We start from the raw sequence: 24,565 nt of genomic DNA on the forward strand, positions 1-24,565 counted from the left end.
AAGTCCACTCTGACCCGCCGAAGCGCAACCCACCCAGACCCATTCCCTACATTTACCCCTGCACCTAACACTACGGGCAATTTAGCATGGCCAATTCACCTAACGTGCACATTTTTGGACTATAATCATAAGGTGCATAGATAAGATGTATAACAAAGGCCTTTTCCTTAATGTGGCATTTTGTAAGGTGAGAGGAGAGGAAAAAGGTTTAAAAGGGACACGAGGGACAACTTTATCCACACAGAGGGTGGTTCACATGTGGAAGTGTTAAAGGTGGGTACAGTTACAACATTTAAAAGACATTTGGACAGGTAGATGAATAGGGAAGATTTAGAGGGATATGGGCCAAATGTGGGCAAGTGGAACTAGCTTAGTTTGGGAGTCTTGGTCAGCATGAATGAGTTGGACCAAAGGGTCTGTTTCTGTGCTGCATGACTAGACAAATATATTACTAGAACTGATGCCAGAACTACCAGGATGGATTGAATAGATCAGGATTCTTTCCCCAGAAAGAGAAACAGTTCAGAATTGGCCTGAGAGAAGTCTTTAGAATTATGAAGAGGTTTGATCGGTTGGATATAGAGATGTTTTTGTTTATTGAAAGACTTGGAAAAAGGGTCTCTAAATCAAAGACAGTTACTTATAAATTCAACAATGAATTAAGAGAAAGGTCTTTGCCTAAGGAGTGAATGCAGTGTGGAACTTGTTATGACAGTGAGTGCTTGGGACAATGAGCATGGACATCTTCAATGCAAACCTCGATAAATATACAAGGGACAAATAAAAGAGGCTCATGCGGAGCATTAACACTGGTGAGACACACAAAGAGATAGTGACTCTAGTAACAAAAAGAAACACTGGTGAAAATTATATCATAAGAAGACTGACTATAGTAGATAGAAACAGCAGGAGACCATTCTCAAGCTGCTCCACCATTCAGTAGGATCATGGCTGATCCAATATTCCTCACGTCCACTTTCCTGCCCTTTCCCTGTAACCCTCGATTTCCTGACTGGTCAAGGATCTATCGATCTCACTATTGAATATACACAAGGACTCTGCCCCACAGATCTCTGTAGCAAGGAGTTCCAAAGACTCTTAACTCTCAGTTTCCCAAATAAATGAAGAGTGGCTTAAGTCAAAATATTGGATCTATTTGTGGGCAGCCTTTACATTTTGCCATATCATGAAACAACAAATCTAGACCCTTCACACCATCTCCATGTTGGAAAGGTGACACCTTTGTCCACTCATTTAAGACATCTCTGTATATAAAAAAAATCTAGCTTACTGGTATATAAAAAAAACTCAGAATGGTGGCAATACTTAGCAGATCAGATAGCACCTGTGGAGAGAGAAACAATTAATATTTCAGCCCTACAAACTTATTTGTGTTCTGTACCAAACAAGAAAGGTGACAATTCTATTGCAAAAGCAACTTTTAAATCCCATGTAACTGTCTCACTCGTTTGGCACTTGGCACAATCTTTCCCCACCTCAAGTATTCCTCAAATACCGGAGTCTCAGTACTTCCTAGCTAGAAATGGTTATGTGCTTTTTAACTTTGTCCATCCCAGTCCAACACTAGCACCACTATCTATATCAGAGCTAGAAAGAACTGCTGACACAATTTGTGTGCCACACTGCCCTCCAGTGGTACTTCAGTTGTTTGTGTCAATAACCAAACACACCAAAGCGTTTACATGTATATAAGCAACTTTATTGTAGTAAAACTTTCCAAGGTACTTTACAGGCACATTATCAGATGAAACCTGACACCGAACCACACAAGGGTACATTAGGACAGATTATCAAAAGCCTGTCCAAAGATTTTAAGAAGCATCTTTTATAAAGAGGAGGGAGACAGAGACACGGAGGGAATTTCAGAGTTCACAGCTTCGTGCAAGTTGCCGAATCTGATATGTGATTCTCCACAAAGATGCACCCTCTAAATAAGATTGTTCAACACTGCGCACTAGTGCATTTGGCTCAGTTTGAGAGGGCGGGTTGCTCCAGTTCAGAAATATGTCAGAAAGCAACCAGAAAGGTTAGGAAAGACTGAACAAGAAACAAGGGAGATGCAAATCAGAGCTGAATAAACACACAGACAAAACAATCATCGCAGGAAAATGTGACAGGTAAGGAGAAAGATGTGAGACAAAATGGGCTTCATTTTCATGAAAAGAAAAAATAGTACCAGAAAACCTGATAGCTACATAGTGTCTTTTCCATTAAAAGAAACCTCCTCCATGCCTCTTGCCACTACAAAACATAAAGAAGCATTGGAGATATTAGTTCAGATGACCAAAATATTGAACAAAGATGTAGGTTTTAAGGAGGGATAGAGAAGCAGAGAGAGAGAATTCCAGAGCTTGGGACCCAGACAGTTGATGGCATGACATCAAAAATAGAGCATCTAAAATCACGGATGGTTAAGAGACCAGAATGCAAGGAGCACAGATCTCAGAGGGTGACAGGACTAAAACAGACTACAGCAGATGTATGATGAGGCCATGAGGGGATTTTAAAATGAGGAAGAGAATTTTAAAATTGTGATCTTGCTTGGCCAGGAGCAGGTCAATGAGCACAGGCGTGACTGGGGAGTAGGTGTGAATTAATTCAACACATTGATGTTTTATGTCCCCTCCAGATACAAGGGACATTGTGTGTTAAAGTGATTCACTGTGGTGGCCAGTCAGTTCATCTAAATGAACTAAAGCATTTTAACATAAGTTAACTTGATGATAAGGCACATACATCAACTGATCAAAGGGATTTCAAATCTCCATTGATTTTTGGAATGTTTAGTTATTGTAGGAAGCTGGATACAATAAAAAATAGATATCAAATCAGCTTAAGCTGTCCTGGTCCTATTGAAGTCTCTGTAATATTAACACCTGTCTTATAGGTTAGAGCATAGAATCTTCAACACAAAACGGAGACTATTCAACTTGTTCTAGTTCTTTGAAAGAACTATCCCAATTATTCCCATTGCCCTGCAAATTTCTCCTTCCCAAGTATATATCTGATTCCTCTCTGAATCTTCTTCCAGGTGGTGGCGTCTAGATCAGTGCATAAAATATTTCTGATTTCTCTCTTGGATTTTTCTGCAAGCTGTTTTCATCACCGCCCTCTGCCTCAATGAGCAACTCTCCTGCCAGTGGCAATGATTACTCCTTCATTGTATTCTTAAATCCGCACTGTCAGCTCTGAGAAAGTGCAATCTGATTAACACCACAGTACTGCACATCCTTTACACTGTTATAAAAAGCAAAAGAACTGCAGATGGTGTAAATCAGAAATAAAAACTGAAATTGCTGGAAAAGCTCAGCAAGTCTGGCAGCACCTATGGGGAGAAATCACAGTTATAATTCAGATCGAGTGACCTGACCTCAGTATATTCCATTTAAACTTTGACCTGAAAGTCAGTAACCTTATCTTCAACAAAGACAAAAACAAGCGAAGGTTTTCTTGAAGTAGCTCTTGCCTTTAGAAAGAGTAAAAGGTGTTTCCCAGCAGATTTTCACTTGTTTCAATATATTCATTACTAGCACACGTACACAAAATTGAATATGAAAAGTAAATGATTGTATTAGCAGACAGAGAACACCAGCCAATAGCTGTCAGTCAGGATGCTGTCTGTTCAATCACTGAAGGTCAGGAGTTGATGATCCCAAGTAGATTCGAAGATCTGAAATGGTGGATCGGATAATCTTTGCAGGAATGGTTTCCTTCTTCAGTCTCTGGTAGGCAGCATATCGGTGGCACCCCCCAAACGAGTAGAAATAGTCCCCACCTTGATGGCCTTTGATCCAAAGGACATCTATTGGAGGCACATTGTGCACTTTATCTGTGTCCTGCAGAAGAAACAGATTGTTGCATTTGTTTGTTTTATAGAAAGGAACATCAACAGGACTAGCTCAGGACAACCATCCCCAAATGGAACAGGCTCATACTTTGGAGAGGGTAGGCAGAAGATTACAAGTCCCCCGAGTCTTCTTCACTATAATGCTGGCTTCTAGATCTTCAATATACTGGGAATGAGTGGGCTGTCTTATGATGATACATCAGTCAGACTGGGCTAGTTCCCAGTTTAGAAGAGTTTAGAAGAGTGAAGGGTAACTGCGACAAAGTGTAGAGGTGTAAAGGCCATATCATTTTATTTTCCTGTATTTTTGATTGCAGACTGAAATGGAAAAAGTGATGTTTTACAAATAAAGGATTACTTCCCTTTTAAAAAGCAAGTTACAAGACACTCACTGCAAAGGTGGTTTGCACAGCTGTTTGCTCATGTGGGAGTTGGTCAATGAGGGGGTGGGAAGGTGCTATGAGCTGGAAGCAGGGAGTGTTTACAAAGAGGTTCAGCCAGCAACAGGTGACTGATGGGTCTGTGGAATGATGACCAACTGTCAACAACAAAGGTCGTCTGCCTGTCAACAACTATGTGATTAGTTCCCAGGTAACTCAACAGCTCTCGGGTGTGATTATTTGGTCAGAAGCCATCAGACCTCCAAAACAAAAGGAATGAGTTGGATGCAGCAAAAAAAAAAACACCCCAAGTCTGAAGGAAGCCAGTTTATTTCATCCATTAGTTATTGTAAGGTGTGCTTTCTAATCAATAGGTCAGAGACTTTAAGAGTTGCGAACCAGTCACACTGTGCCTTTTGCAAAGATGTGAAAGTAATAGGAGAACAGAGATTTGAAGAGCAGCAAGTTCTGACAAACCAAAAGAATCACCTCAATGAACCCTGTGGAGAGGGACCACTGAACTACCCTTCCAGTCTTTCGCTCCATCCACAACACTCATTTTTTTGGGGGTTAACGTGTATGAGTGGAGGGAAAGTTTTATAACACTAGGGTGGGCAGTTGGAAGCAGAAAGCTCCAATGTGACAATATAGGGTCATACAGCATGGAAACAGATCCTTCAGTTCAACTAGTCCATGCCAACCAGGTTTCCTAAACCTAGCTAGTCCCATTTGCCTGTGTTTGGTCTATATCCCTCTAAACCCTTCCTCTTCATGTACCCATCCAGATACCTTTTAAATGCTGTAATTGTACGAGCTCTACCAAATCCTCTGGCAGCTCATTCCATACACTTACTACCCTCTGTGTGAAAAAGTAGCCCCTAAGGTCCCTTTTAAATCTTTCCACTCTCACCTTAAACCTATGGCTGTAGTTCTGAACTCCCCCACCCTTGGAAAAAGACCTTGGCTATTTACCATATCAACGTTCCCCATGATTTTATAAACATCCATAAAGGTCACCCCTGAGCTTCTGACACTCATGGCAAAAAGTCTAAGAATTTCGAGCCTCTCCTTGTAACTCAAACCTTCCAACCCTGGTAATATCCATGTCAATATTTTCTGCACCCTTCCTAGTTTAAAGAATATCCTTCCTATAGCACTAGAATTATATGCAGAATTCCAAAAGTGGCCTTGCCAATGTCTTGTACAGGTGCAACATGATGTCACAACTCCTATACTCAATGCTCTGACCAATGAAGGCAAGTATCCAAATGCCGCCTTCACCATCCTGTCTATGTGTGACACTGCTTCCAAGGAATTACATACCCAGTCATTGTTGGCAACTCTATGTCTATTTGACCACAGTCAATAACCACACAGAGAAGCTGCAGTGTTAATAGGAATTCTACTTATTTTTCTTCTCCTTATGCTAAGGGCTTTGAAATCAATTATCTAACCCCCAACTAATGATCACAAGATCAGGGATCAAACTTGAGTCTTCTAGGTTTCTACAGCGCAGCTGCTTCCTGCCTCAAATGGACGGGACATTTGAGTGAGGTGGGTGAAATGTACTGCTTACTATACAGTGGGCCTTGCTGGGAAAATATGCAAGTGTGGAGGTTTGGTCAAGTCCGGCTGTCATGGACAAATAGCTCATCAATGTTCAACGTTTCCTCATGTCGCAAGAACGGCCACTTGTGAGAGAAGCCAGCGAGAGATTCTAGCTCCAAACAGGTGAGGCTGGCTTCAGATGATGGAAATGGAAATACAAAATATATGAGGTGTTAACAGAATAAATACAGGCCATTCAGCCCATCATGTCCAAGCTGTTGCTTATGTTCCATACTAGCCTACTTCCTCCCTTCTTTCTCCCAGCAATTTTTCTTCTATTTCTTTCTTTTTCACGTGCTGTCCAGCTTTCCTTTAACTACTATTCCCTACAAATGCTCCATGTGATGCAAAGTTCCATATTCTCAAATAATGTTCTTCTGAACTTATTACTGGTTATCTTATATTTTTGGTCTCAGGTTCAGGTCTCTTCCACACTTTTTGTTTCCTATAAAATCTCTTAATCTTGAAAGCATCCACCAGCTTATCCCCAGGAATGTTCCCTCCAGGCTGTGCAGTAATCCAGTGCAGGCTGTGCACAGGTTAGCCCTTCTAAGTTACTATACCTGAACAGCCATGCAGAATAAAAATCTAAAGTGACCACATTCTTAAGTAAGTCAAATACACTCAACAAATACTGCCTCTCAATCTTTTTTTCCCTGCTCCAACCTGTTCAATCTTTCCTGATAGGTATCACTACTGTTTATATCATTTCTGGCATCGCCCAATTATTTTTGCTGCTTTTCCTTGTGTCTTCAGGTCCTATCTGTAATCTAGAACTGTTTACACCACTCCAAGTGTGGCCTAATCAAGGCTCTGCACAATTTTAGCATAAAGGATACTCTGGAATAGCTCACTGGGGTAATTGGGAATGTGGAGTTCAGGCCAAAGTCAGGTCAGTCATGATCAAGTTTAGGGGAGGCAATGCCCTAGTGGTATTACCATTAATCTGCCAATCTAGATACCAGCTGATGTTCAGGGGACCTGGGTTTGAATCCTGTCATGGCAGATGCTGGCATTTGAATTCAATAAAAAAAAATTAAAGTCTAACGTCAGACCCATTTTAATAAAAAGTCACTAATAAAAAGTCACTGGTTCATTAATGCTCTTTAGGGAAGGATATCTTTACCCGGTCTGGCCTACTTGTGACTTCAGACACACAGCAATGTGGTTGACTTTTAACTGCCTCCTGGGCAATTAGGGATGGGCAATAATTACTGGCCTGGCCAGTGATGTTCACATCCTGTGAATGAATAAAAAAATGTTGAATGGTGGAAAAGGCTCAACGGGCTGAATGGCTTACTACTGCTACTACGTTTACATGTTTGTTTGTATGTATGCATTGGGGCCGTCACAGAATGTTCACCGCTAGCTTCCAGGGACAGTTACAGAAAAGCAACAAATTCCAACCTTGCCAGAGATGCCCACATCCCATGACAGAGTTAAAAGAAACAATCAAGCTGAGTTTTAGAAGGTTTGCAACAGAGTTGTCCATTCACTCAGCTGGGATTTATTCCAAAAACTCTGATCTAGATTCACTACATATCATTATTAATAATGAAACACAGCTTCAGAGAATAGGAAGATATTGCAGGAGGGGTGAGGGGGATTGGACCTTAAAAATCAGACATGCCATTTATTGGATAAAAGTGTTGAATTAAGGAGCTAGAGGAGTGTGAGTCAGAACAAAAATTACCTTGGTATAAGCGACAGGAAATGCAATCTGGAATCTTTGGGAATAAACACCTTTCAAAGTGTTAATACAATGGGTAGTGGTAGTGGAAAAGCCAAATAGATTCTTAAGATGTGTAGCTTAAGGGATATAGTACAAATCCAGGAAGTGGATAGTTAGCTTGTACAAAGCTCTGAGTCACTCCACCTTGAGTATTGTTTATAATTCTGGGCATCATGTCACAGGAGGGATATCCTGACCTTGGAGAGAATACAAAGAAGGCCACACTAAAGCAGACAAATGGGACTCGACCATAAAGAAAGACCAGGAATATTTACATTGGAATAAGACAACTCAGACTGGGGGCCTCCGAGATATTTGCAGCAAATCCTCGAATATAGCTTAGCTTTAAAAAAAATCTGAGACAGCATTCCTCGCAAAAACCACAGAAATGGCACTTGGCCCATCTTGTCCATGCTGACCCACAGACACCCAGATACTCTTTCTAGTCCAATCCTGCACACGGCCCATCATTTGGGGTGGGGGCAGGGGGCACAGTGGCTCAGTGGTTATCATTGCTGCCTCACAACGCCAGGGACCTGGGTTCGATTCCAGCCTCGGGCAACTGTCTATTGGAGTTTGCACATTCTCCCCATGTCTGTGCGGGTTTCCTCACAGTGCTCTGGTTTCCTCCTGCAATCCAAAGATGTGCAGATTAGGTGAATTGGCCATGCTAAATTGCCCATAGTGTTCAGCGATGTGTAGGTTAGTTGCATTAGTCAGGGGTAAATGTAGAGTAATAGGGTAGGGGAATGGGTCTGGTTTGGTTAATGTTGGTGTGGGCTTGTTGGGCTGAATGGCCTGTTTCCACACTGTAGAGATCCTATGATTACCTCATGCCAAACTCCTGCTTATACCCCATACCTCTGCATATTATTTCAATCCAAATAATCATCCAATGCCTCCTCAAATGTCACAAGTGAAGCTGCCTCTACTGCTCCTAAACGCTCCATACCTTAATGAAGAAAAGTTCCCTGTCTTACCAGGGGCTGCTCACTCATTAGAGAGAAACAGCTGGTGGTGGTTTTAACCTGAGGGTCATCATGTCTCAGGCAAGGGAAGGGGTTGAAAGGCAGAGTCCTCCACGGTAACTGCAGGAAGACCTCAGACCAGGAAACCAGATTCTGGATTAGTGGTGCTGGAAGAGCACAACAGTTCAGACAGCATCCAAGGAGCAGCAAAATTGACGTTTCAGGCAAAAGCCCTTCATCAGGAATAAAGGCAGAGAGCCTGAAATGTGGAGAGATAAGCTAGAGGAGGGTGGGGGTGGGGAGAGAGTAGCATAGAGTACAATAGGTAAGTGGGGGAGGGGATAAAGGTGATAGGTCAGGGAGGAGAGGGTGGAGTGGATAGGTGGAAAAGGTGATAGGCAGGTAGGACAAGTCCGGACAAGTCATGGGGACAGTGCTGTTTGGAACTAGGGTGAAGTGGGGGAAGGGGAAATGAGGAAACTGTTGAAGTACACATTGATGTCCTGGGGTTGAAGTGTTCCGAGGCAGAAGATGAGGCGTTCTCCCTCCAGGCGTCTGGTGGTGAGGGAGCGGCGGTGAAGGAGGCCCAGAACCTCCATGTCCTCGGCAGAGTGGGAGGGGGAGTTGAAATGTTGGGCCACAGGGCGGTGTGGTTGATTGGTGCGGGTGTCTCAGAGATGTTCCCTAAAGCACTCTGCTAGGAGGCACCCAACCTCCCCAATGTAGAGGAGACCGCATCGGGAGCAACGGATACAATAAATGATATTAATGGATGTGCAGGTAGAACTTTGATGGATGTGAAAGGCTCCTTTAGGGCCTTGGATAGAGGTGAGGGAGGAGGTGTGGGCGAAGGTTTTACAGTTCCTGCGGTGGCAGGGGAAGGTGCCAGGATGGGAGGGTGGATTGTAGGGGGGGGGCGTGGACCTGACCAGGTCGTCACAGAGGGAACGGTCTTTGCGGAAGGTGGAAAGAGATGGGGAGGAAAATATATCCCTGGTGGTGGGGTCTTTTTGGAGGTGGTGGAAATGTCGGTGGATGATTTGGTTTATGCGAAGTTTGGTAGGGTGGAAGGTGAGCACCAGGGGCGCTCTGTCCTTGTTACGATTGGAGGGGTGGGGTCTGAGGGCGGAGGTGCGGGATGTAGACGAGATGCGTTGGAGGGCATCTTTAACCACGTGGGAAGGGAAATTGCGGTCTCTAAAGAAGGAGGCCATCTGGTGCGTTCTGTGGTGGAACTGGTCCTCCTGGAAGCAGATATGGCGGAGGCGGAGGAACTGGGAATACGGGATGGCATTTTTGCAAGAGGTAGGGTGGGAAGAGACCAGCCCTAGCTACTCTCTGTTATTTTCTCACTTTACATTTGCTCTTTTTGCAAATCACATTAAAATTTGTGCCCTCTTGTTCTTGTTCCCTTTAGAAGTCACATGAAACCAGGTTATAGTCCAACAAGTTTATTTGAAATCGCAAGTTTTCGGCGTGCTGCCCCTTCGTCACCTGACAAAGGAGTGAGGGTCTGAAAACTTGCGATTTCAAATAAACCTGTTGGCTATAACCTGGTGTCATGTGACTTCTGACTTTGGTCCACCCCAGGCCAACACCTGCACCTCCACACTTTGGGAGCAGTTTGTACCTATCCATTTGGTCCCACCCACTCATGATCTTGAAAACCCCACTTAGATCTCCTGTTATCCTCACACTATCCTCATATCTGAAGCTCCTCATTCCTGGAACCATTCTCATAAATTGCTCTTTACTATCTCCGATACGTTCACATCCTTCCCATAATGTGGCAGCCAGAATTGTACACAATACTTCAATGGAGTTTTAACTAGCGTCGTGAACAAGTTTGAAATCACCTCCTTGGCCTTATACTATATGCCCCTATTAATAAAGCACAAGATGCTGTCTGCTTAACAGCTCCCTCTACCTGTCCTGCCACCTTCAATCAATAATACCCAGGTGCCTCTGCCACTGCATCCACTTGGGATTTGCACCACTTATTTTATATTGTCTTCCAGTGGTTCTTTCTACCAAAATGCATAATAAGGCTGACTTAGACAGATTTTTAATGAGTAAGGAAATCAAGGGTTGTGAGGGAAAAGGCAGAAAAGTGGAGTTGGGAATCATCAAAACAGCCTTGATGGGCTCAACGGCCTCCATCTGGCACTATGTCTTATTGCTACGGTCTTTCTTTACTTTTTTAAAAATTTAACCTATTTTTCTAATCAACCTATTCAGAGATATTATACATACCTTTGGAGCAGGTGGGACTTAAACTATCACTGCACCACAAGAGACCCCCTTGTTATGGTCTTATCATCCCACACTTCTCTGCATTGATCTTCATCAGTCAGCTATCCACTCACTCCACAAATTTGATTACATCCTTTCGGAGTTCCAAATTATTGTTCTCACAGTTTACAATTCTTCCAAGTTTTGAATCACATGCAAGCTTTGAAATTGTCACTGGTACAGCAAGATCTTGATCATTCATGTAGATCAGGAAATTCAAGGGTCCAAATATTGTTCCCCAGGGGAACTTTACACAGCCCTTTCTCCAGCCTGGAAAGTAACCAGTGAATCTTCATGAGAACCGATAAGGAATGGTTCTGATGAAGTCACCAGACTCAAAGTGATACCTCTGCTTTCTCCCCACAGATGCTGCCAGACCTACTGAGTTTCGCCAGCAATTTCTATTTTTGTTTCAGGTCTGCAGCACCTGCAATTCCCTGTTTTATATGACTGAAAACTATCCATTGACACTCTGTTTCCTGTTCTTCAACCAATTTCATATCCACTTTGTCACTGTCTCTTTTATTCAATGGCTGATAACTTTTCTCAGATTTGTTGTGAGACACTGTCTCAAACATCTTATGGAAATCCATGTTCACCACAATTAATAGCATTAGCCACATCAAACCTCTTTACTTCCTCAATAAATTCCAACAAGTTGGATTAGATTCCCTACAGTATGGAAACAAGTGCTTCAGCCCAACAAGTCCACACCGACCCTCCAATGAGTAACCCACCCAGTCCAATTCCCCAACCTCTGACTAATACATCTATCATAATGGCAATTTAGCATGGCCAATCCACCTAACCTGCACACCTTTGGATTGTGGGAGGAAACCGGAGCACCTGGAGGAAACCCATGCAGATATGGGGAGAATGTGCAAACTCCAAACAGTCGCCCGAGGTGGGAATCGAACCCGGGTCCTTGGCGCTGTGTGGCAGCAGTGCTAACCACTGAACCACCGTGCCACCCCAAAGTAAGTCACAGTTCCCCTTCAGAAGTCCAAGCTAACACCGGGTATATCACATTATCCTCTGCCACTATCGCCACCTACAAACCTACCCCACCACTGGGGATATATTTCCCTCCCCACACCTACCTGCATTTCAGAGAAACCATTCCCTCCGCGACTCTCTTGTCAGATCCACATCCCAATACTGGCACCTTCCCCTGCCAACGCAGGAAGTGCAAAACCTGTATCCACACCTGCCACCCCACCTCCATCCAAGGCCCCAAAGGATCCATCTACATCCAACAGAGATTTCCCTGTACTTTCACTCACACCATCTACTGCATCCGTTGCATCCGACGTGGTCTCCTCTACATTGGGGAGACAGGACACCAACTTGTGGATTGTTTTAGAGAACAAATCTGGGACACCTGCACCAACAACCCCACCACCCCATGGCTAAATACTTTAATTCCCCCTCCCACTCCACCAAGGACATGCAGGCCCTGGGCCTCTTCCATCACCAAACCCTAACCACCCGACTGGAGGAAGAACACCGCATCTTCTGGACTGGGACCGTGCAACCACACTGGATGAATGCGGAGTTCACCAGTTTCCTCATTTCCCCTCCCCCCACCTTATCCCAGTCACAAGCCCCCAACTCAGTACTGCCCTCTTGACCTGTCCATCTTCCTTCCCACCCATCTGTTCCACCCTCCTCTCCAAACTATCACCTTCCCTAACCACCTTCATTTATCCATCACATTCCTAGTTACCTTCCGCCCCAGCCCCACCTCTTTCCCATTTATCTCTCCGCCCCCTTGGCCCACAAGCCTCATTCCTGATGAAGAGCTTATGCTCAACATGTCGATTCTCCTAGTCCTTGGATGCTGTCTGACACGCTGTGCTTTTCCAGCGCCACATCCTCAAGTCTTCCTCATCAACCCACTTTTTATACATGACTAATTCTATCCCATATAAATCTCGAAACTTCCCCACTATTGAGGTTAAACTGACTGGTCCACAATTGCCAGACTTATCTGTACAAACCTTCTTGAACAAGACTGCAATGTGTGCAATTCTCCAATCTTCTGGTACCTCCCCAGAGTCTAGGGAAGACGAAAGATTATGGTCACTGCCCTGACAATTTCCAATCTCACTGCCTTCAGTATTCTTGGATATATCTCATCCTCTCCTGGTGCCTTGTCAACTTTAAGTTTGATTAGATTAGATTCCCTACAGTATGGAAACAGGCCCTTCGGCCCAACAAGTCCACACTGACCATTCAAAGAGTAACCCACCCAGACCCAGTCCCCTACCCTATGTTTACCCTGACTAATGCACCTAACACTATGGGCAATTTAGCATGGTCAATTCACCTGAGTTGCACATTTTTGGATTGTGGGAGGAAACTCACGCAGACACATGGAGAATGTGCAAACTCCACACAGGGAGTTACCCAAGATGGGAATTGAACCTGGGTCCTTGGTGCTGTGAGGCAACAGTGCTAACCACCGAGCCCCCATGCCGCCCTTCTAACAGTCTATTCAATACTTCTTCCTCAACGATGTTGAATCCTTCTCGACACAGTTTCCTCTTCTGTCACCATGGCCTGGGTAGCATTTCTCTCTTTGGTAAAGACAGATGGACAATATTCATTTAACTCAGCTACACCCCTGGTCCCATGTGTAAATCTCATTTGTGATCTCTAATTAGGCCTACTCCCCCTTTTACCATTCCTTTATTATTTTTATATATGTCTATTAAAGGCTTTGGGACACCCTAATTTTGGATGCCAGTGTTTTCTCCTAATCTCTCTTTGCTGTCTCTTACTTGCCCCTCTCTGAACCTTCTGCATTCCTCTTTGTTCTCAATTATATAATCTATTTGACACCTCTCATTAGCATACTTTATTTTAATTTCTATCTCCTTTGTCATTCAAGAGCCCTGGATTTGTCTGTCCTACTTTTCCCATTTGAGGGAATATACCATGACTGTAAAAAAAAATCTTTGAAAGTAGGACAATGTTCAGTTACAGTTTTTTTTCCTGACAACTTCTCATTCCAGTCTATCCTGCCCCAGCTCTCTTCTTGCCCATTGAGATTGGCTCAGTGCCAAATGATTTTTCTTATCCTCCACCATCATACTGAACCTGAGATATACAATGATAGCTGGGCGAAATTGAGGACTGCAGATGCTGGAGATCAGGGTCAAGATTAGAATGGTGTTGGAAAAGCACAGCAGGTCAGGCAGCATCCGAGGAGCAGAAACATTGATGTTTCAGGCAAAAGCCCTTCTGACACTTGATTCATTTAGCCATCTCTTTTCCAAGAGCCAGGTCCAACATTCTTGTTGGATGGAAACAAAAGGTGCAATGCATTGTGGGCATTTCTTCTGAAAACAATTCAAAAACCCTTGCCTCACTTGCCCCTTACATTTCCAGTATTCCGTCCACAACTGAGTCATTGATGTCCCACATTGTAATCTATAATGTAGACGTCTCTCTAATTTCTCTTCAAACTTGTACATTTACAACCTTCCCAATATGAGTGATCTGCAGACCAGTAAGTAGGTTTGTGGATGACACCAAAATTGGTGGTATCATGAACAAAGAAGAAAGTTATCTAAGATCACAAAGCGATCTTGATCAATTGGATCAATGGGCTGAGGAGGGGCAGACGGAGCTTAATTTGGATAAATGCGAGGTATTGGATCTTGGTAAAACAAAAAAAAGGGAAGACTTATACAATTAATGATAAGGCCCAAGGTAGTGTTGTAGAACAGAGAGAGACTTAGAGGTTCAGATACATAATTCTTTGAAATTTGCTTCACAGTTAGACAGGATGGATAAGAAGACTTACCTTCATTGTTCAGAGCTTTGAGCATAGAAGTTGGGATGTTGAGGTTATATGGGATGTTGGTGTGGCCTCTTGTGGAGAACTGTGTGCAGTTCTGGTCACCTTGATATGGGAAGAATATTTTTAAACTAAAGAGGGCTCAGAAAAGATGTACCAGGATGTTGCTGGGAATGGATGGTTTGAGTTATAAAAATAGGCTGGGACTTTTTTTCACTGTAATTCAGGACCTTATAGCAGTTTACAAAATCATGAAGGGCATAGATAAGGTGAAAAGCAAGGGTCTTTTCCCTAGAGTGTGGGAGTTGAAAACTAGGGGCATATTTTTAAGGTGTGAGGAGAAAATTTTAAAAAGGATATGAGTGACAACTTTAAAAAAAACATGCAGAGAGTGGTTCATGTGTGGAAAGAAAGTGGTGGATGCAGGTACAGTTACAACATTTAAAAGACACATGAGGGGCATGGATAGGATAAATAGGCAAAGTCTTTTCCCTGGGGTCGGGGAGTCCAGAACTAGAGGGCATAGGTTTAGGGTGAGAGGGAAAAGATATAAAAGAGACCTAAGGGGCAACTTTTTCACACAGAGGGTGGTACGTGCATGGAATGAGCTGCCAGAGGATGTGATGGAGGCTGGTACAATTGCAACATTTAAGAGGCATTTGGATGGGTATATGAATAGGGAGGGTTTGGAGGGATATGGGCTGGGTGCTGGCAGGTGGGACTAGATTGGGTTGGGATATCTGGTCGGCATGGACGGGTTGGGCCGAAGGGTCTGTTTCCATGCTGTACATCTCTATGACTCTATGACATTTCAATAAGTACATAAGTAGGAAAGATTTGGAGTGATAGAGGCCAAACACAGGCAAGTGGGACTGGTTTAGTTTAGTTTAGGAACATGGTCAGCGGGGACTAGTGCAACCAAAGGACCTGTTTCCATGCTGTGTGAGTCAATGACCACATCATTGCTAACAATGTAATTATGACCTTTCTGTGCCTTAGCTCTAGCTAGATTGATTCTGTTCTTGAACTTGTGAGACATTCTCTTTTTCGGACACTGCAAAGCCCTCCTGAACTAATGTTGTTCCCCCTTCCCTATCTTCTTTTCTCTCACTGGGTGCAATGCTCCACTCTCTGGTTCGAATCCTGCAAGGATTTAAGAATACCTCTTCTCATATCAGCTGTTCCACCTCTACCCTGACCCGGAAGATATCGATCAAAAGCAGCAAGTTCCGACTCTGTCAGTGTCAAAGCTGAGCTATGATAAACATTAACTATAAATCGGAGGCTAGAATTAATCCCGTGATTATACACCATCCAAATCCCTCACAATACACAAAGTATCCCCATTAATAAAACGCAGCAAATTACCAAAAAAGAGCGAGAAATGAAATTTCGATTAAAAAGCGTTGTATCAAATCTTGTAAATCATGTCAGGTCATGGGACATGAATAATCACGTTCACTCAAAAACAATGTCATTTTAGTTCTCGATAGGAATATACATTTTAGGAATGGTTTTAATTTAATGTTCCTGGTCGACACCCCGCTGTATTTTTTTTATCTCACCCATTCAGAGATAGTTGTTCCTAATAACCTCCAGAGGGAATGAAACATTGCGATGTCCTACCTCTATACTCTCCATCAGACTCCTCACTTTCTCTTGGTCCAGCACAGGAGGGAAGGGTCTGATGAGAATACTCATGGGCACATTGTGAGTCTCTGGGAGGTTCCCAGTGCGAACGCTCTCTATCTCTTCATGTTCAGCCTTGCTCGGTTGTGAATGGCTGGAACACTGCATACCTTCCCACGATTTCTGTAAAGTGTTAGCGAGGTTACAAAGTAACGGACGGCGGCTGTTGGATACTTGGTTGCGGACACGGTGTAACATTTCCTGGATTTGTTTTTGTTGCAATCACCAAGCGTTGATACAATGTGTCAGCTCAAGACAGAGCCAGGACTGATTCATTCACATCCCCGGGGTGGAGAGAATTCTCTGACCCTCCACACCTTTCCCCATTCACTGACTAGGGACGTCTAACCTTGCAGATTCAGAGTACACACCAACCACCATTCTCATCACTGATGTTATGTTTAAATGTATCATTTTAAAAATCAGAATACAAAACAATTATTAGCATCTCTCCCTTGGCAGGGTAGCTTTTAACTCGGCTTTTCTTTTTCGCAACGTCATCATGAATAGCGTTATTGGTGAATGATTGAGCAATGAGAATAGGCAGAATGAGTTGCAATTCAGTCAAAATACAGAAATGAAATAGAGGGCTTGGTCTCTGGTGCAATGATAACTTTTCTTTCAATGTGGGCAAAACAAAAATCTGATCATTGACTACAGGAAGAAAAGAGGAGGACATGCTCCCATCTACATCAAGGGAGCTGACATGAAGAGGGTGGAGAGCAGGTCAGAGTATTGAGTACAGTAGTTGGGAGGTCATGTTGTGGCTGTACAGGACATCGGTTAAACCACTGTTGGAATATTGCGTGCAGCTCTGGTCTCCTTTCTATCGGCAAGATGTTGTGAAACTTGAAAAGGTTCAGAAAAGATTTACAAGGATGTTGCCAGGGTTGGAGGATTTGAGCTATAGGGAGAGGCTGAATAAGCTGGGGCTGTTTTCCCTGGAGCGTTGGAGGCTGAAGGGTGGCCTTATAGAGGTTTACAAAATTATGAGGGGCCTGGATAGGATAAATAGAGAAAGTCTTTTCCCTGGGGTGGAGGAGTCCAGAACTAGAGTGGGCGGCACGGTGGCACAGTGGTTAGCACTGCTGCCTCACAGCGCCAGAGACCCGGGTTCAATTCCCGCCTCAGGCGACTGACTGTGTGGAGTTTGCACGTTCTCCCCGTGTCTGCGTGGGTTTCCTCCGGGTGCTCCGGTTTCCTCCCACCATCCAAAGATGTGCAGGGTCAGGTTAATTGGCCATACTAAATTGCCTGTAGTGTTAGGTAAGGGGTAAATGTAGGGGTATGGGTGGGTTTCGCTTCGGCGGGTCGGTGTGGACTTGTTGGGCCGAAGGGCCTGTTTCCACACTGTAATCTAATCTAATCTAATCTAATCTAATCTAGAGGGCATAGGTGTTAGGGTGAGAGGGGAAAGATAAGAGACCCAAGGGGCGAAGGGTGGTACATGTATAGAACCGGAGGAAGTGGTGGAGGCTAGTACAATTGCAACATTTAAGAGGCATTTGAATGGGTATATGAATAGGAAGGGTTTGGAGGGGTATGGCCCAGGTGCTGGCAGGTGGGACTAGATTGGGTTGGGATATCTGGTCGGCATGGACAAGTTGGACCAAAGGGTCTGTTTCTGTGCTGTACATCGCTATCACTTTATGACCGTATGAGTGATCATAATGGACAACCTGTTCTAGTCCTCCACGTAGATGTGACGGTCAAGAAGATACAACAGCACCTCTTCTTCCTCAGGTGGCTTAGGACATTTGGCATCTCTGTAAGGAACCTTACCAACTTCTACAGATGGACCATAGAAAGCACACTATCCTCAAACATAATAGCCTGGTATGGCAACTGCGCTGCCCAGGAGCGTAAGGAACTACAGAAAGTTGTGTGCACAGCCCAGACCATGGGGGAAGCCAACCTCCCATCCATGGACTCCATTTACACTTCTCATTGCCAACATCATCGAAAATCTCTCCTAACCCTGTAATGCTCTCCTACAGCCTCTTCCATCAGGCAGAAGATACAGAAGCTTGAAAACACACCAACAGGTTCATGAATAGCTTCTTCCCTGCCATTATTAGACTGCTGACTGGACTCTCTAACTTCAAATAATGTTGGCCTTGCTTTGTGTACCTCCTATGCAGTGTAACCTGTATGCCTCACTCTGTTTCAGCACCCTATGATCTGTATGTCCTTTCTTTGCTATGATCTGCCTGTACTGCTTGCAAAACAAAGCTTTTCACTTACTTAGGTATATGTGACGACAATAAATCAAATGAAATCAAATGAGTCTAATTTCAGGACAGGGAGAGTAATTGTGGGCCTCTTCCCAGATACCTAATGCCCTTAATCACTTTAACAAAGCCCAGTTTGATGGCCCTGCTCTTCACCATAGAAGCCCAATCTATTTCAATTGTCCACCTAAGTCTCACACTGATCCATTCTGTCCTAAGCTTGTGAGGGTGTCCCAATGAAGTTTGACCTAAGCTCAGAAGCAAGCAGCATGATATCTTTCCAAGCATTTACAGGCTTTCTGACTCAACATCGAGTTCAAGAATTTCAGACTCTAATCTCTACATTTATTTTGTTTTATTTTCATTGCAGGATTTGGGGTCTTAATAATGCTTTGTTTTTTTATTTCAGACAGCATATATTTATAATTCTGCCATTTATTCTTCCTCCAGAAGCAACTTTCTTTATATCCACAATTCCAACTTATTTTAGCCTTACTCTACCAATTCTTTAGTCACATAAAATTTCTCTCCTATCTTCCATCCTATCACAAATCTTCTCTTTTGTTTTTTTACCATCCTTCCCCACTTTACTTCCTTAAAGCTATTTCTAACTTTTTCTGTTTCTGCCAAGAGTTCATTGATCTGAAACATTCATCCCATTTCTCTTTCCACAAATGTTCTCTGACCTGCCAAGGATTCCAGATTCAGATTTCCAATCTTAGAATCCCGACAGTGTGGAAGCAGACCATTCAGTCCATCAAGGGAGCTGATGTGGAGAAGGTGGAGAGCAGCAAGTTCCCAGGAGTGACCATAGGACAACCTATCTTGGTTGTCTCTGACCCTCTGAGGAGCATCCCACCCACCTACCCTATCCCTGTAACCAGCAAAACTCCTACCATGGTTGATCCATCTAGCCCGCACGTCCCTGGATACTTTGGGCAATTTAGCATGGCCAATCCACCTGATCTGCACGTCTTTGGACTGTGGGAGGAAATCAGAGCATCTGGAGGAAACCTACATAGACATGGGGAGAATGTGCAAACTCCACACAGACAGCCACCCAAAACTAGAATTGAACCCAGGCCCCTGGTGCTGTGAGGCAGCAGTGCTAATCACTGAGCCACCCCAGATTTCCAACATCTACCCTTTTTTACTTTTCAGAAAGAAGTGTCCCTCCAGGCATTCAGGTCATTGAACTGCACTCAAATCACACTAGCAAGGGTCATATGACAAGCAAGTTCTGGGGAGAGGCATGTAGCGGACAGTGCGGAACCTGGAATGTGTTACCTGATTGACTGACCTTAGTTACAATGAAGATGCGTTATCCAAAATATTAATTTATAATGCCGTTGATTGAGCTTGTATATATCTTGAAGTTTTTTTTTGAGAAGAATACTTCGCAAAACAAAGATATTGGCTACAGCAACAGCAATGTTGCATTTGCAAGGAATGATCTGCTTGAATGGAGATGCTGAGCCTACTACATTTTCAGTCAGAGATAGATAACCCAGCTTGTTCATGAAAAACAATGTTGGAATTGACCACACTGAGTCTGAAATATATTGCCTCGAGAACAATAGCCTTTGTGCTCTCTCTCTTTCTGTGAAACCCCTGTCATCAAGGTTTGAGAGCTGAAAATCCACTGGAAGATTTCATCTCCACAAGTAGAGTTCCTAAAAAAGAATTCCAACTGTACAGAATTCTCCAGAAAAGCAACACCAGACAGCTATAGCTGATCCAGGTGGATGTTCTAGTTGCAAACACTTGTGTGCAATGTGGCTTTGGCCACAGACCAAAATTTGGGTCAATGAGTAATTTTTTTTCTAATATTTAACTGTTACTTAGCCAAAGTGCTTTTAAGAATTAAGCATTAGAAGCAGGAGTAGGCAATTAAACCTTTCAAGCCTGCTACACAATTTAATACAATCATGGCTGATCTCATCTCAGTCTCAACTCCGTTTTCCTGCCCGCTCTCCATGACATTTCAACCCATTATTACTTAAAAATTCTATCTTCTCCTTAAATTTACTCATTGTCCCAGCATCCACCACACTGTGGGCTAGTGAGTTAATCAGATTCAGAACCTTTGAGAGAAATAATTTCCTCTTATCTGTTATAACTGCTACCCTTCGAAGATCACACTCTATAGAATTTTGCCATTCTTTGAGGTTGTCTTTGTTTGTGTTTGCTATTTTTCAATTAGGTTGATTGCATATTTGCACAGTTTAAATTCTTTCAGCACAATATTTGCATCTTTACTTGAGTGAAATTTTGTTTGCAATTAACTCGCGAGGAGCCAGGGATGATGTCAGTGGCAGCGCCTGGAGGAACAGAGATGGTGATGTCTACAGAGAGAGAAAGATGAACTTTTGAAACTGTTTCAGTTTTAGTAATATCAATTTTGTATTAATTTACACAGTGTTTTACCATTTATACAATTTATTCAGTAATTTATTCTGTAATCCAAGATGGCCCCGGAAATGTGGTGACATTATCTACTTCTCATTGTCTGGATGCAGGTTTGCTCGCTGAGCTGGAAGGTTCTTTTTCAGACGTTTCATCACCATACTAGGTAACATCTGAAAATGAACATTCCAACACAGCGAGCAAACCTACATCCAAAACCTCAACCTGAGCTACAAATCTTCTCAAAACTCGCTAACGTTTAAATGTACTTAGGTACAAGTGACAATATTGCATAAAACTAAAACTAAATATTTACTTATTACTTAAGGAAATTGTCCTACTTCTTTCTGATACTGAGCTATGGTGAGTCTGATACATAATTCGTTATATCAGCTCCCTCGTTAAATTTGAATTTTATTTTGTGACCAGTGGAGTAGTGGGACCAACAAAAGAATCTATTAGTCTTTCCTAACTTTGTTGTAAGACAGGCAATCGATCCATATGCCTCTGTGTTATTGATGGGGGCAAAAACCATTAGTTATGATATCAAGGTACCCTAGCAAAAGTGAAGTCAATGGATGTTGGGGAAAACTCTCTGTTGTTTGGAATCATACATAGACAAAGGAAGATGTTTGAAAGTCAAATATCTCAGCCCCAGAACGTCTCTGCCAATGTTTCTCATGGTAGGCTCAAACATCTTCAGCTTTTTCAGAAATGACCTTTCCTCCAGCATAAAGTCAGAAGTGGGAACGTTCACTGATGATTGGACAATGTTCAATACCATTTGTGACTCCTTACATACTGAAGCACTGCGATTTGTGAGAAGATTTGTAGCTCAGGTTGAGGTTTGTTTTCAGACATTTCGTCACCATGCTAGGTAACATCATCAGTGAGTCTCTGGTGAAGCTGGAGGTCCCTTTTCCTGCAAACAAACTACTCCAATCAACCCCTGCAAGCTCCTGTCTAATTCCATCAAATTTCGCCTTGTCCCAGTTTAGAGCTTGAACTTGTGGACCAGTTTTGTCCCTCTCCATAACTATTTTAAAATTAATAGAACAATGGTCACTGGTTCCAAAGTGCTTCCCTGCTGTCACCGCAGTCACCTATCCTGCCCTTATTTCCCAAGAGTAGGTCGTATTTTGCTTGTTCCCATATAGGACCCTCTATACACTGCTTGAGGAAACTTTCCTGAATGCACTTAACAAATTCCACTCCATCTAAGTCCTTAAGACTCCGGCGGTCTCTGTCTATGTTAGGAAAATTAAAATCCCCTCCTTTGACAGCCCTATTGCTCCTGCAACTCTCCCCAATCTGCATATTTGTTTCTCCAATTCCTATTGACTATTTGGGGGCCTGTAGTACAACCCTAATAACAACACCATCCCCTTCTTATTTCTTAGCTCCACCAATAAAGCTTCACTGGATGATCCTTCAGTTATTTCATTTCTGACTACTGCTGTGATACTCACCTTAATCAAAAAAGCAACACCCTTCCCCTCCTTTCATCGCCTCTATCCTCCCTAAAGCACCTGTACTTTGGCACATTAAGCTGCCAGTCCTGTCCCTCCCTTAGCCATGTTTCTATATTGGCTATAATAACCCAGTCCCATGTATCTATCCACATCCTGAGATCACCGGCCTTACCTGTCAGCCCTCTTGCATTGAAATAAATGCAATTTAATCCAACAAGCATTCTTTACTCCCTGTCATATTCCAGCCTGACCTGTCTCTTCAATTTCTGATTACTGTATCTCCTTCGAGCCTTGCACTTGTCTCCCTGCTGTTGAGGATCCCACACCCCCAGCAATCTAATTTAAACTCTCCCTTGCAGCACTAGCAATGGCCAATTAATGGCCATTTAATGGCCTCTTCCAACCTCTACTGGTATTTTATCAATTTTGGGTCTTGCACATAATCACATGATCACGTTGCAGGCTGGGATGGATGATTTCAGTCCTGTTTTACTACCCTATGCATGACAATGCTTCGCTGTATGCCCACAACACCCTGCCTTCGTGGTCATGCACTCCCTCCTGAATCTCCTTGTCACACTCTGCTAGAACAGCCTTGATGAAATCCAACCCCCACCCACCCCATTTATCATGTTATCATGTTATCCAGTTCCAGTTATGGTCTTTGGTAGGGACTGGCTGCAGTTACTGCAGGACATACCCAGTCCCAGCAGTACTGCTGGGCCCAATGCTGACCAATTGACTGGTCAGTTGCTGTTGGCGGTAAGATTTGATCCCTGGCGGTAAGATTTAAGAAATCTTGAGCTGCACCATTTAATTGGGTGAGAGTGATAGACTTAATTAAGTGCTAAAAGGTCCTAACATAGTAAATGTTCAAGTGTGAATTGAAAGTATGGTGGGTCTGCTTTTTATGGATCTATTGATTTGAAAGGGCATTAGCAATTTTACACCAGACAATATTTAATTAAGATATGGATTCTCCACATTTGGAGATATTCTGACAACCATCAAGAACTTTGACACCATCCATAGTAATGCAGACCTCTTATCCAGAATCCTACCTACTACCGTCGAGCATTCACACCTTTTCTCACTTGGTAAGTGACAGCAGTGCAATCCATCCATAAAATGCACTGCAGCAATCCACCAAACATCTTTAATAGGCACCTTCCAAACCTGGGATCTCCACCAACTAGAAAGACAAGGAATCAGATGGAAGGGATATATATTATCTGGAAGTTCCCCTCCATGTCACAGATCATTCTAACTTGAAACTATAGAATCTTTAAGTGTAGAAAGAGGCCATTTGGTCTATCAAATCTGCACTAACCTTTCAAAGAACATTCTTCGCCAACCCAACCCTCCACCCAATCCCCATAAGCTCACATGGCATTTTTAACCTTGGCTAATTCATCCAGCCTGCACATCTTTGGACTGTGGGAGGAAAGTGGAGCATCCAGTGGAAACCCACGCAGACACAAAGAGAAAGTGCAAACTCCACACAGTCACCCGAGGCAGGAATTGAACCTGGGTTCCTGGCACTGTGAAGCAGTAGTTCTTACCACTGTACCACCCCTAAAACCAAACTCCCCAGATGTAATTATGTTGCATTTCCTTCAGCGTTGCTGGAATAAAATCCTGGAATTCCCTGCAAAACAGCCCTAAAGGTGTACTTCACTATAAAGGCTGCAGCAGTTTAAGGAGTTGGTTCACCATTTCAAGGGACATTAAAAATGACCGCTATAGATGTCCACATTTAATGAAAGAGAACACAGCTTGGTTTTCTAATAAGATATAAAACTTCCCACCCTGTGACCTTGACCCATGTTTCATTAAGTAACTTTGTCAATGTGAGGCGAATGTAATGTACATTTATAACCTAACTGTAATAAGTAAAAGTAAATATTCTTAATGAGGAATCATAAACACTCATTTACCAATCTCACATGACCAACTTTCCAAATTATTTAGAAAAACATCACATCCCCTTGAAGAAATATCTTGCATTTAGAACATAGAACACTACAGAACAGGAACAGGCCCTTCGGCCCACAACCTTTCTGCCGAACATGATGCCATTCTACACTAATCCCATCTGCCTGCAAATGGTCCAT

The 24,565-nt window shown here is 43.2% G+C and overlaps 1 protein-coding gene across 1 annotated transcript; it reads right to left on the minus strand.

Annotated features, from left to right (window-relative positions):
- Positions 1–1,698: 1,698 nt before the first annotated feature.
- Positions 1,699–16,619, minus strand: srxn1 (sulfiredoxin 1 homolog (S. cerevisiae)). Its single transcript, XM_043710817.2, has 2 exons — positions 16,280–16,619; positions 1,699–3,857 (listed from the first exon to the last, which is right to left on the minus strand). Exons 1-2 carry the CDS (start codon positions 16,538–16,540, stop codon positions 3,648–3,650), a joined length of 471 nt encoding a protein of 156 aa, XP_043566752.2. The 5' UTR covers positions 16,541–16,619; the 3' UTR covers positions 1,699–3,647.
- Positions 16,620–24,565: the final 7,946 nt, after the last annotated feature.

This window comes from Chiloscyllium plagiosum, unplaced genomic scaffold (assembly GCF_037043375.1).
Source record: "Chiloscyllium plagiosum isolate Xiang-an unplaced genomic scaffold, Cpla_swu_hap1 HiC_scaffold_15, whole genome shotgun sequence".
Taxonomy (NCBI): Eukaryota; Metazoa; Chordata; class Chondrichthyes; order Orectolobiformes; family Hemiscylliidae; genus Chiloscyllium; species Chiloscyllium plagiosum.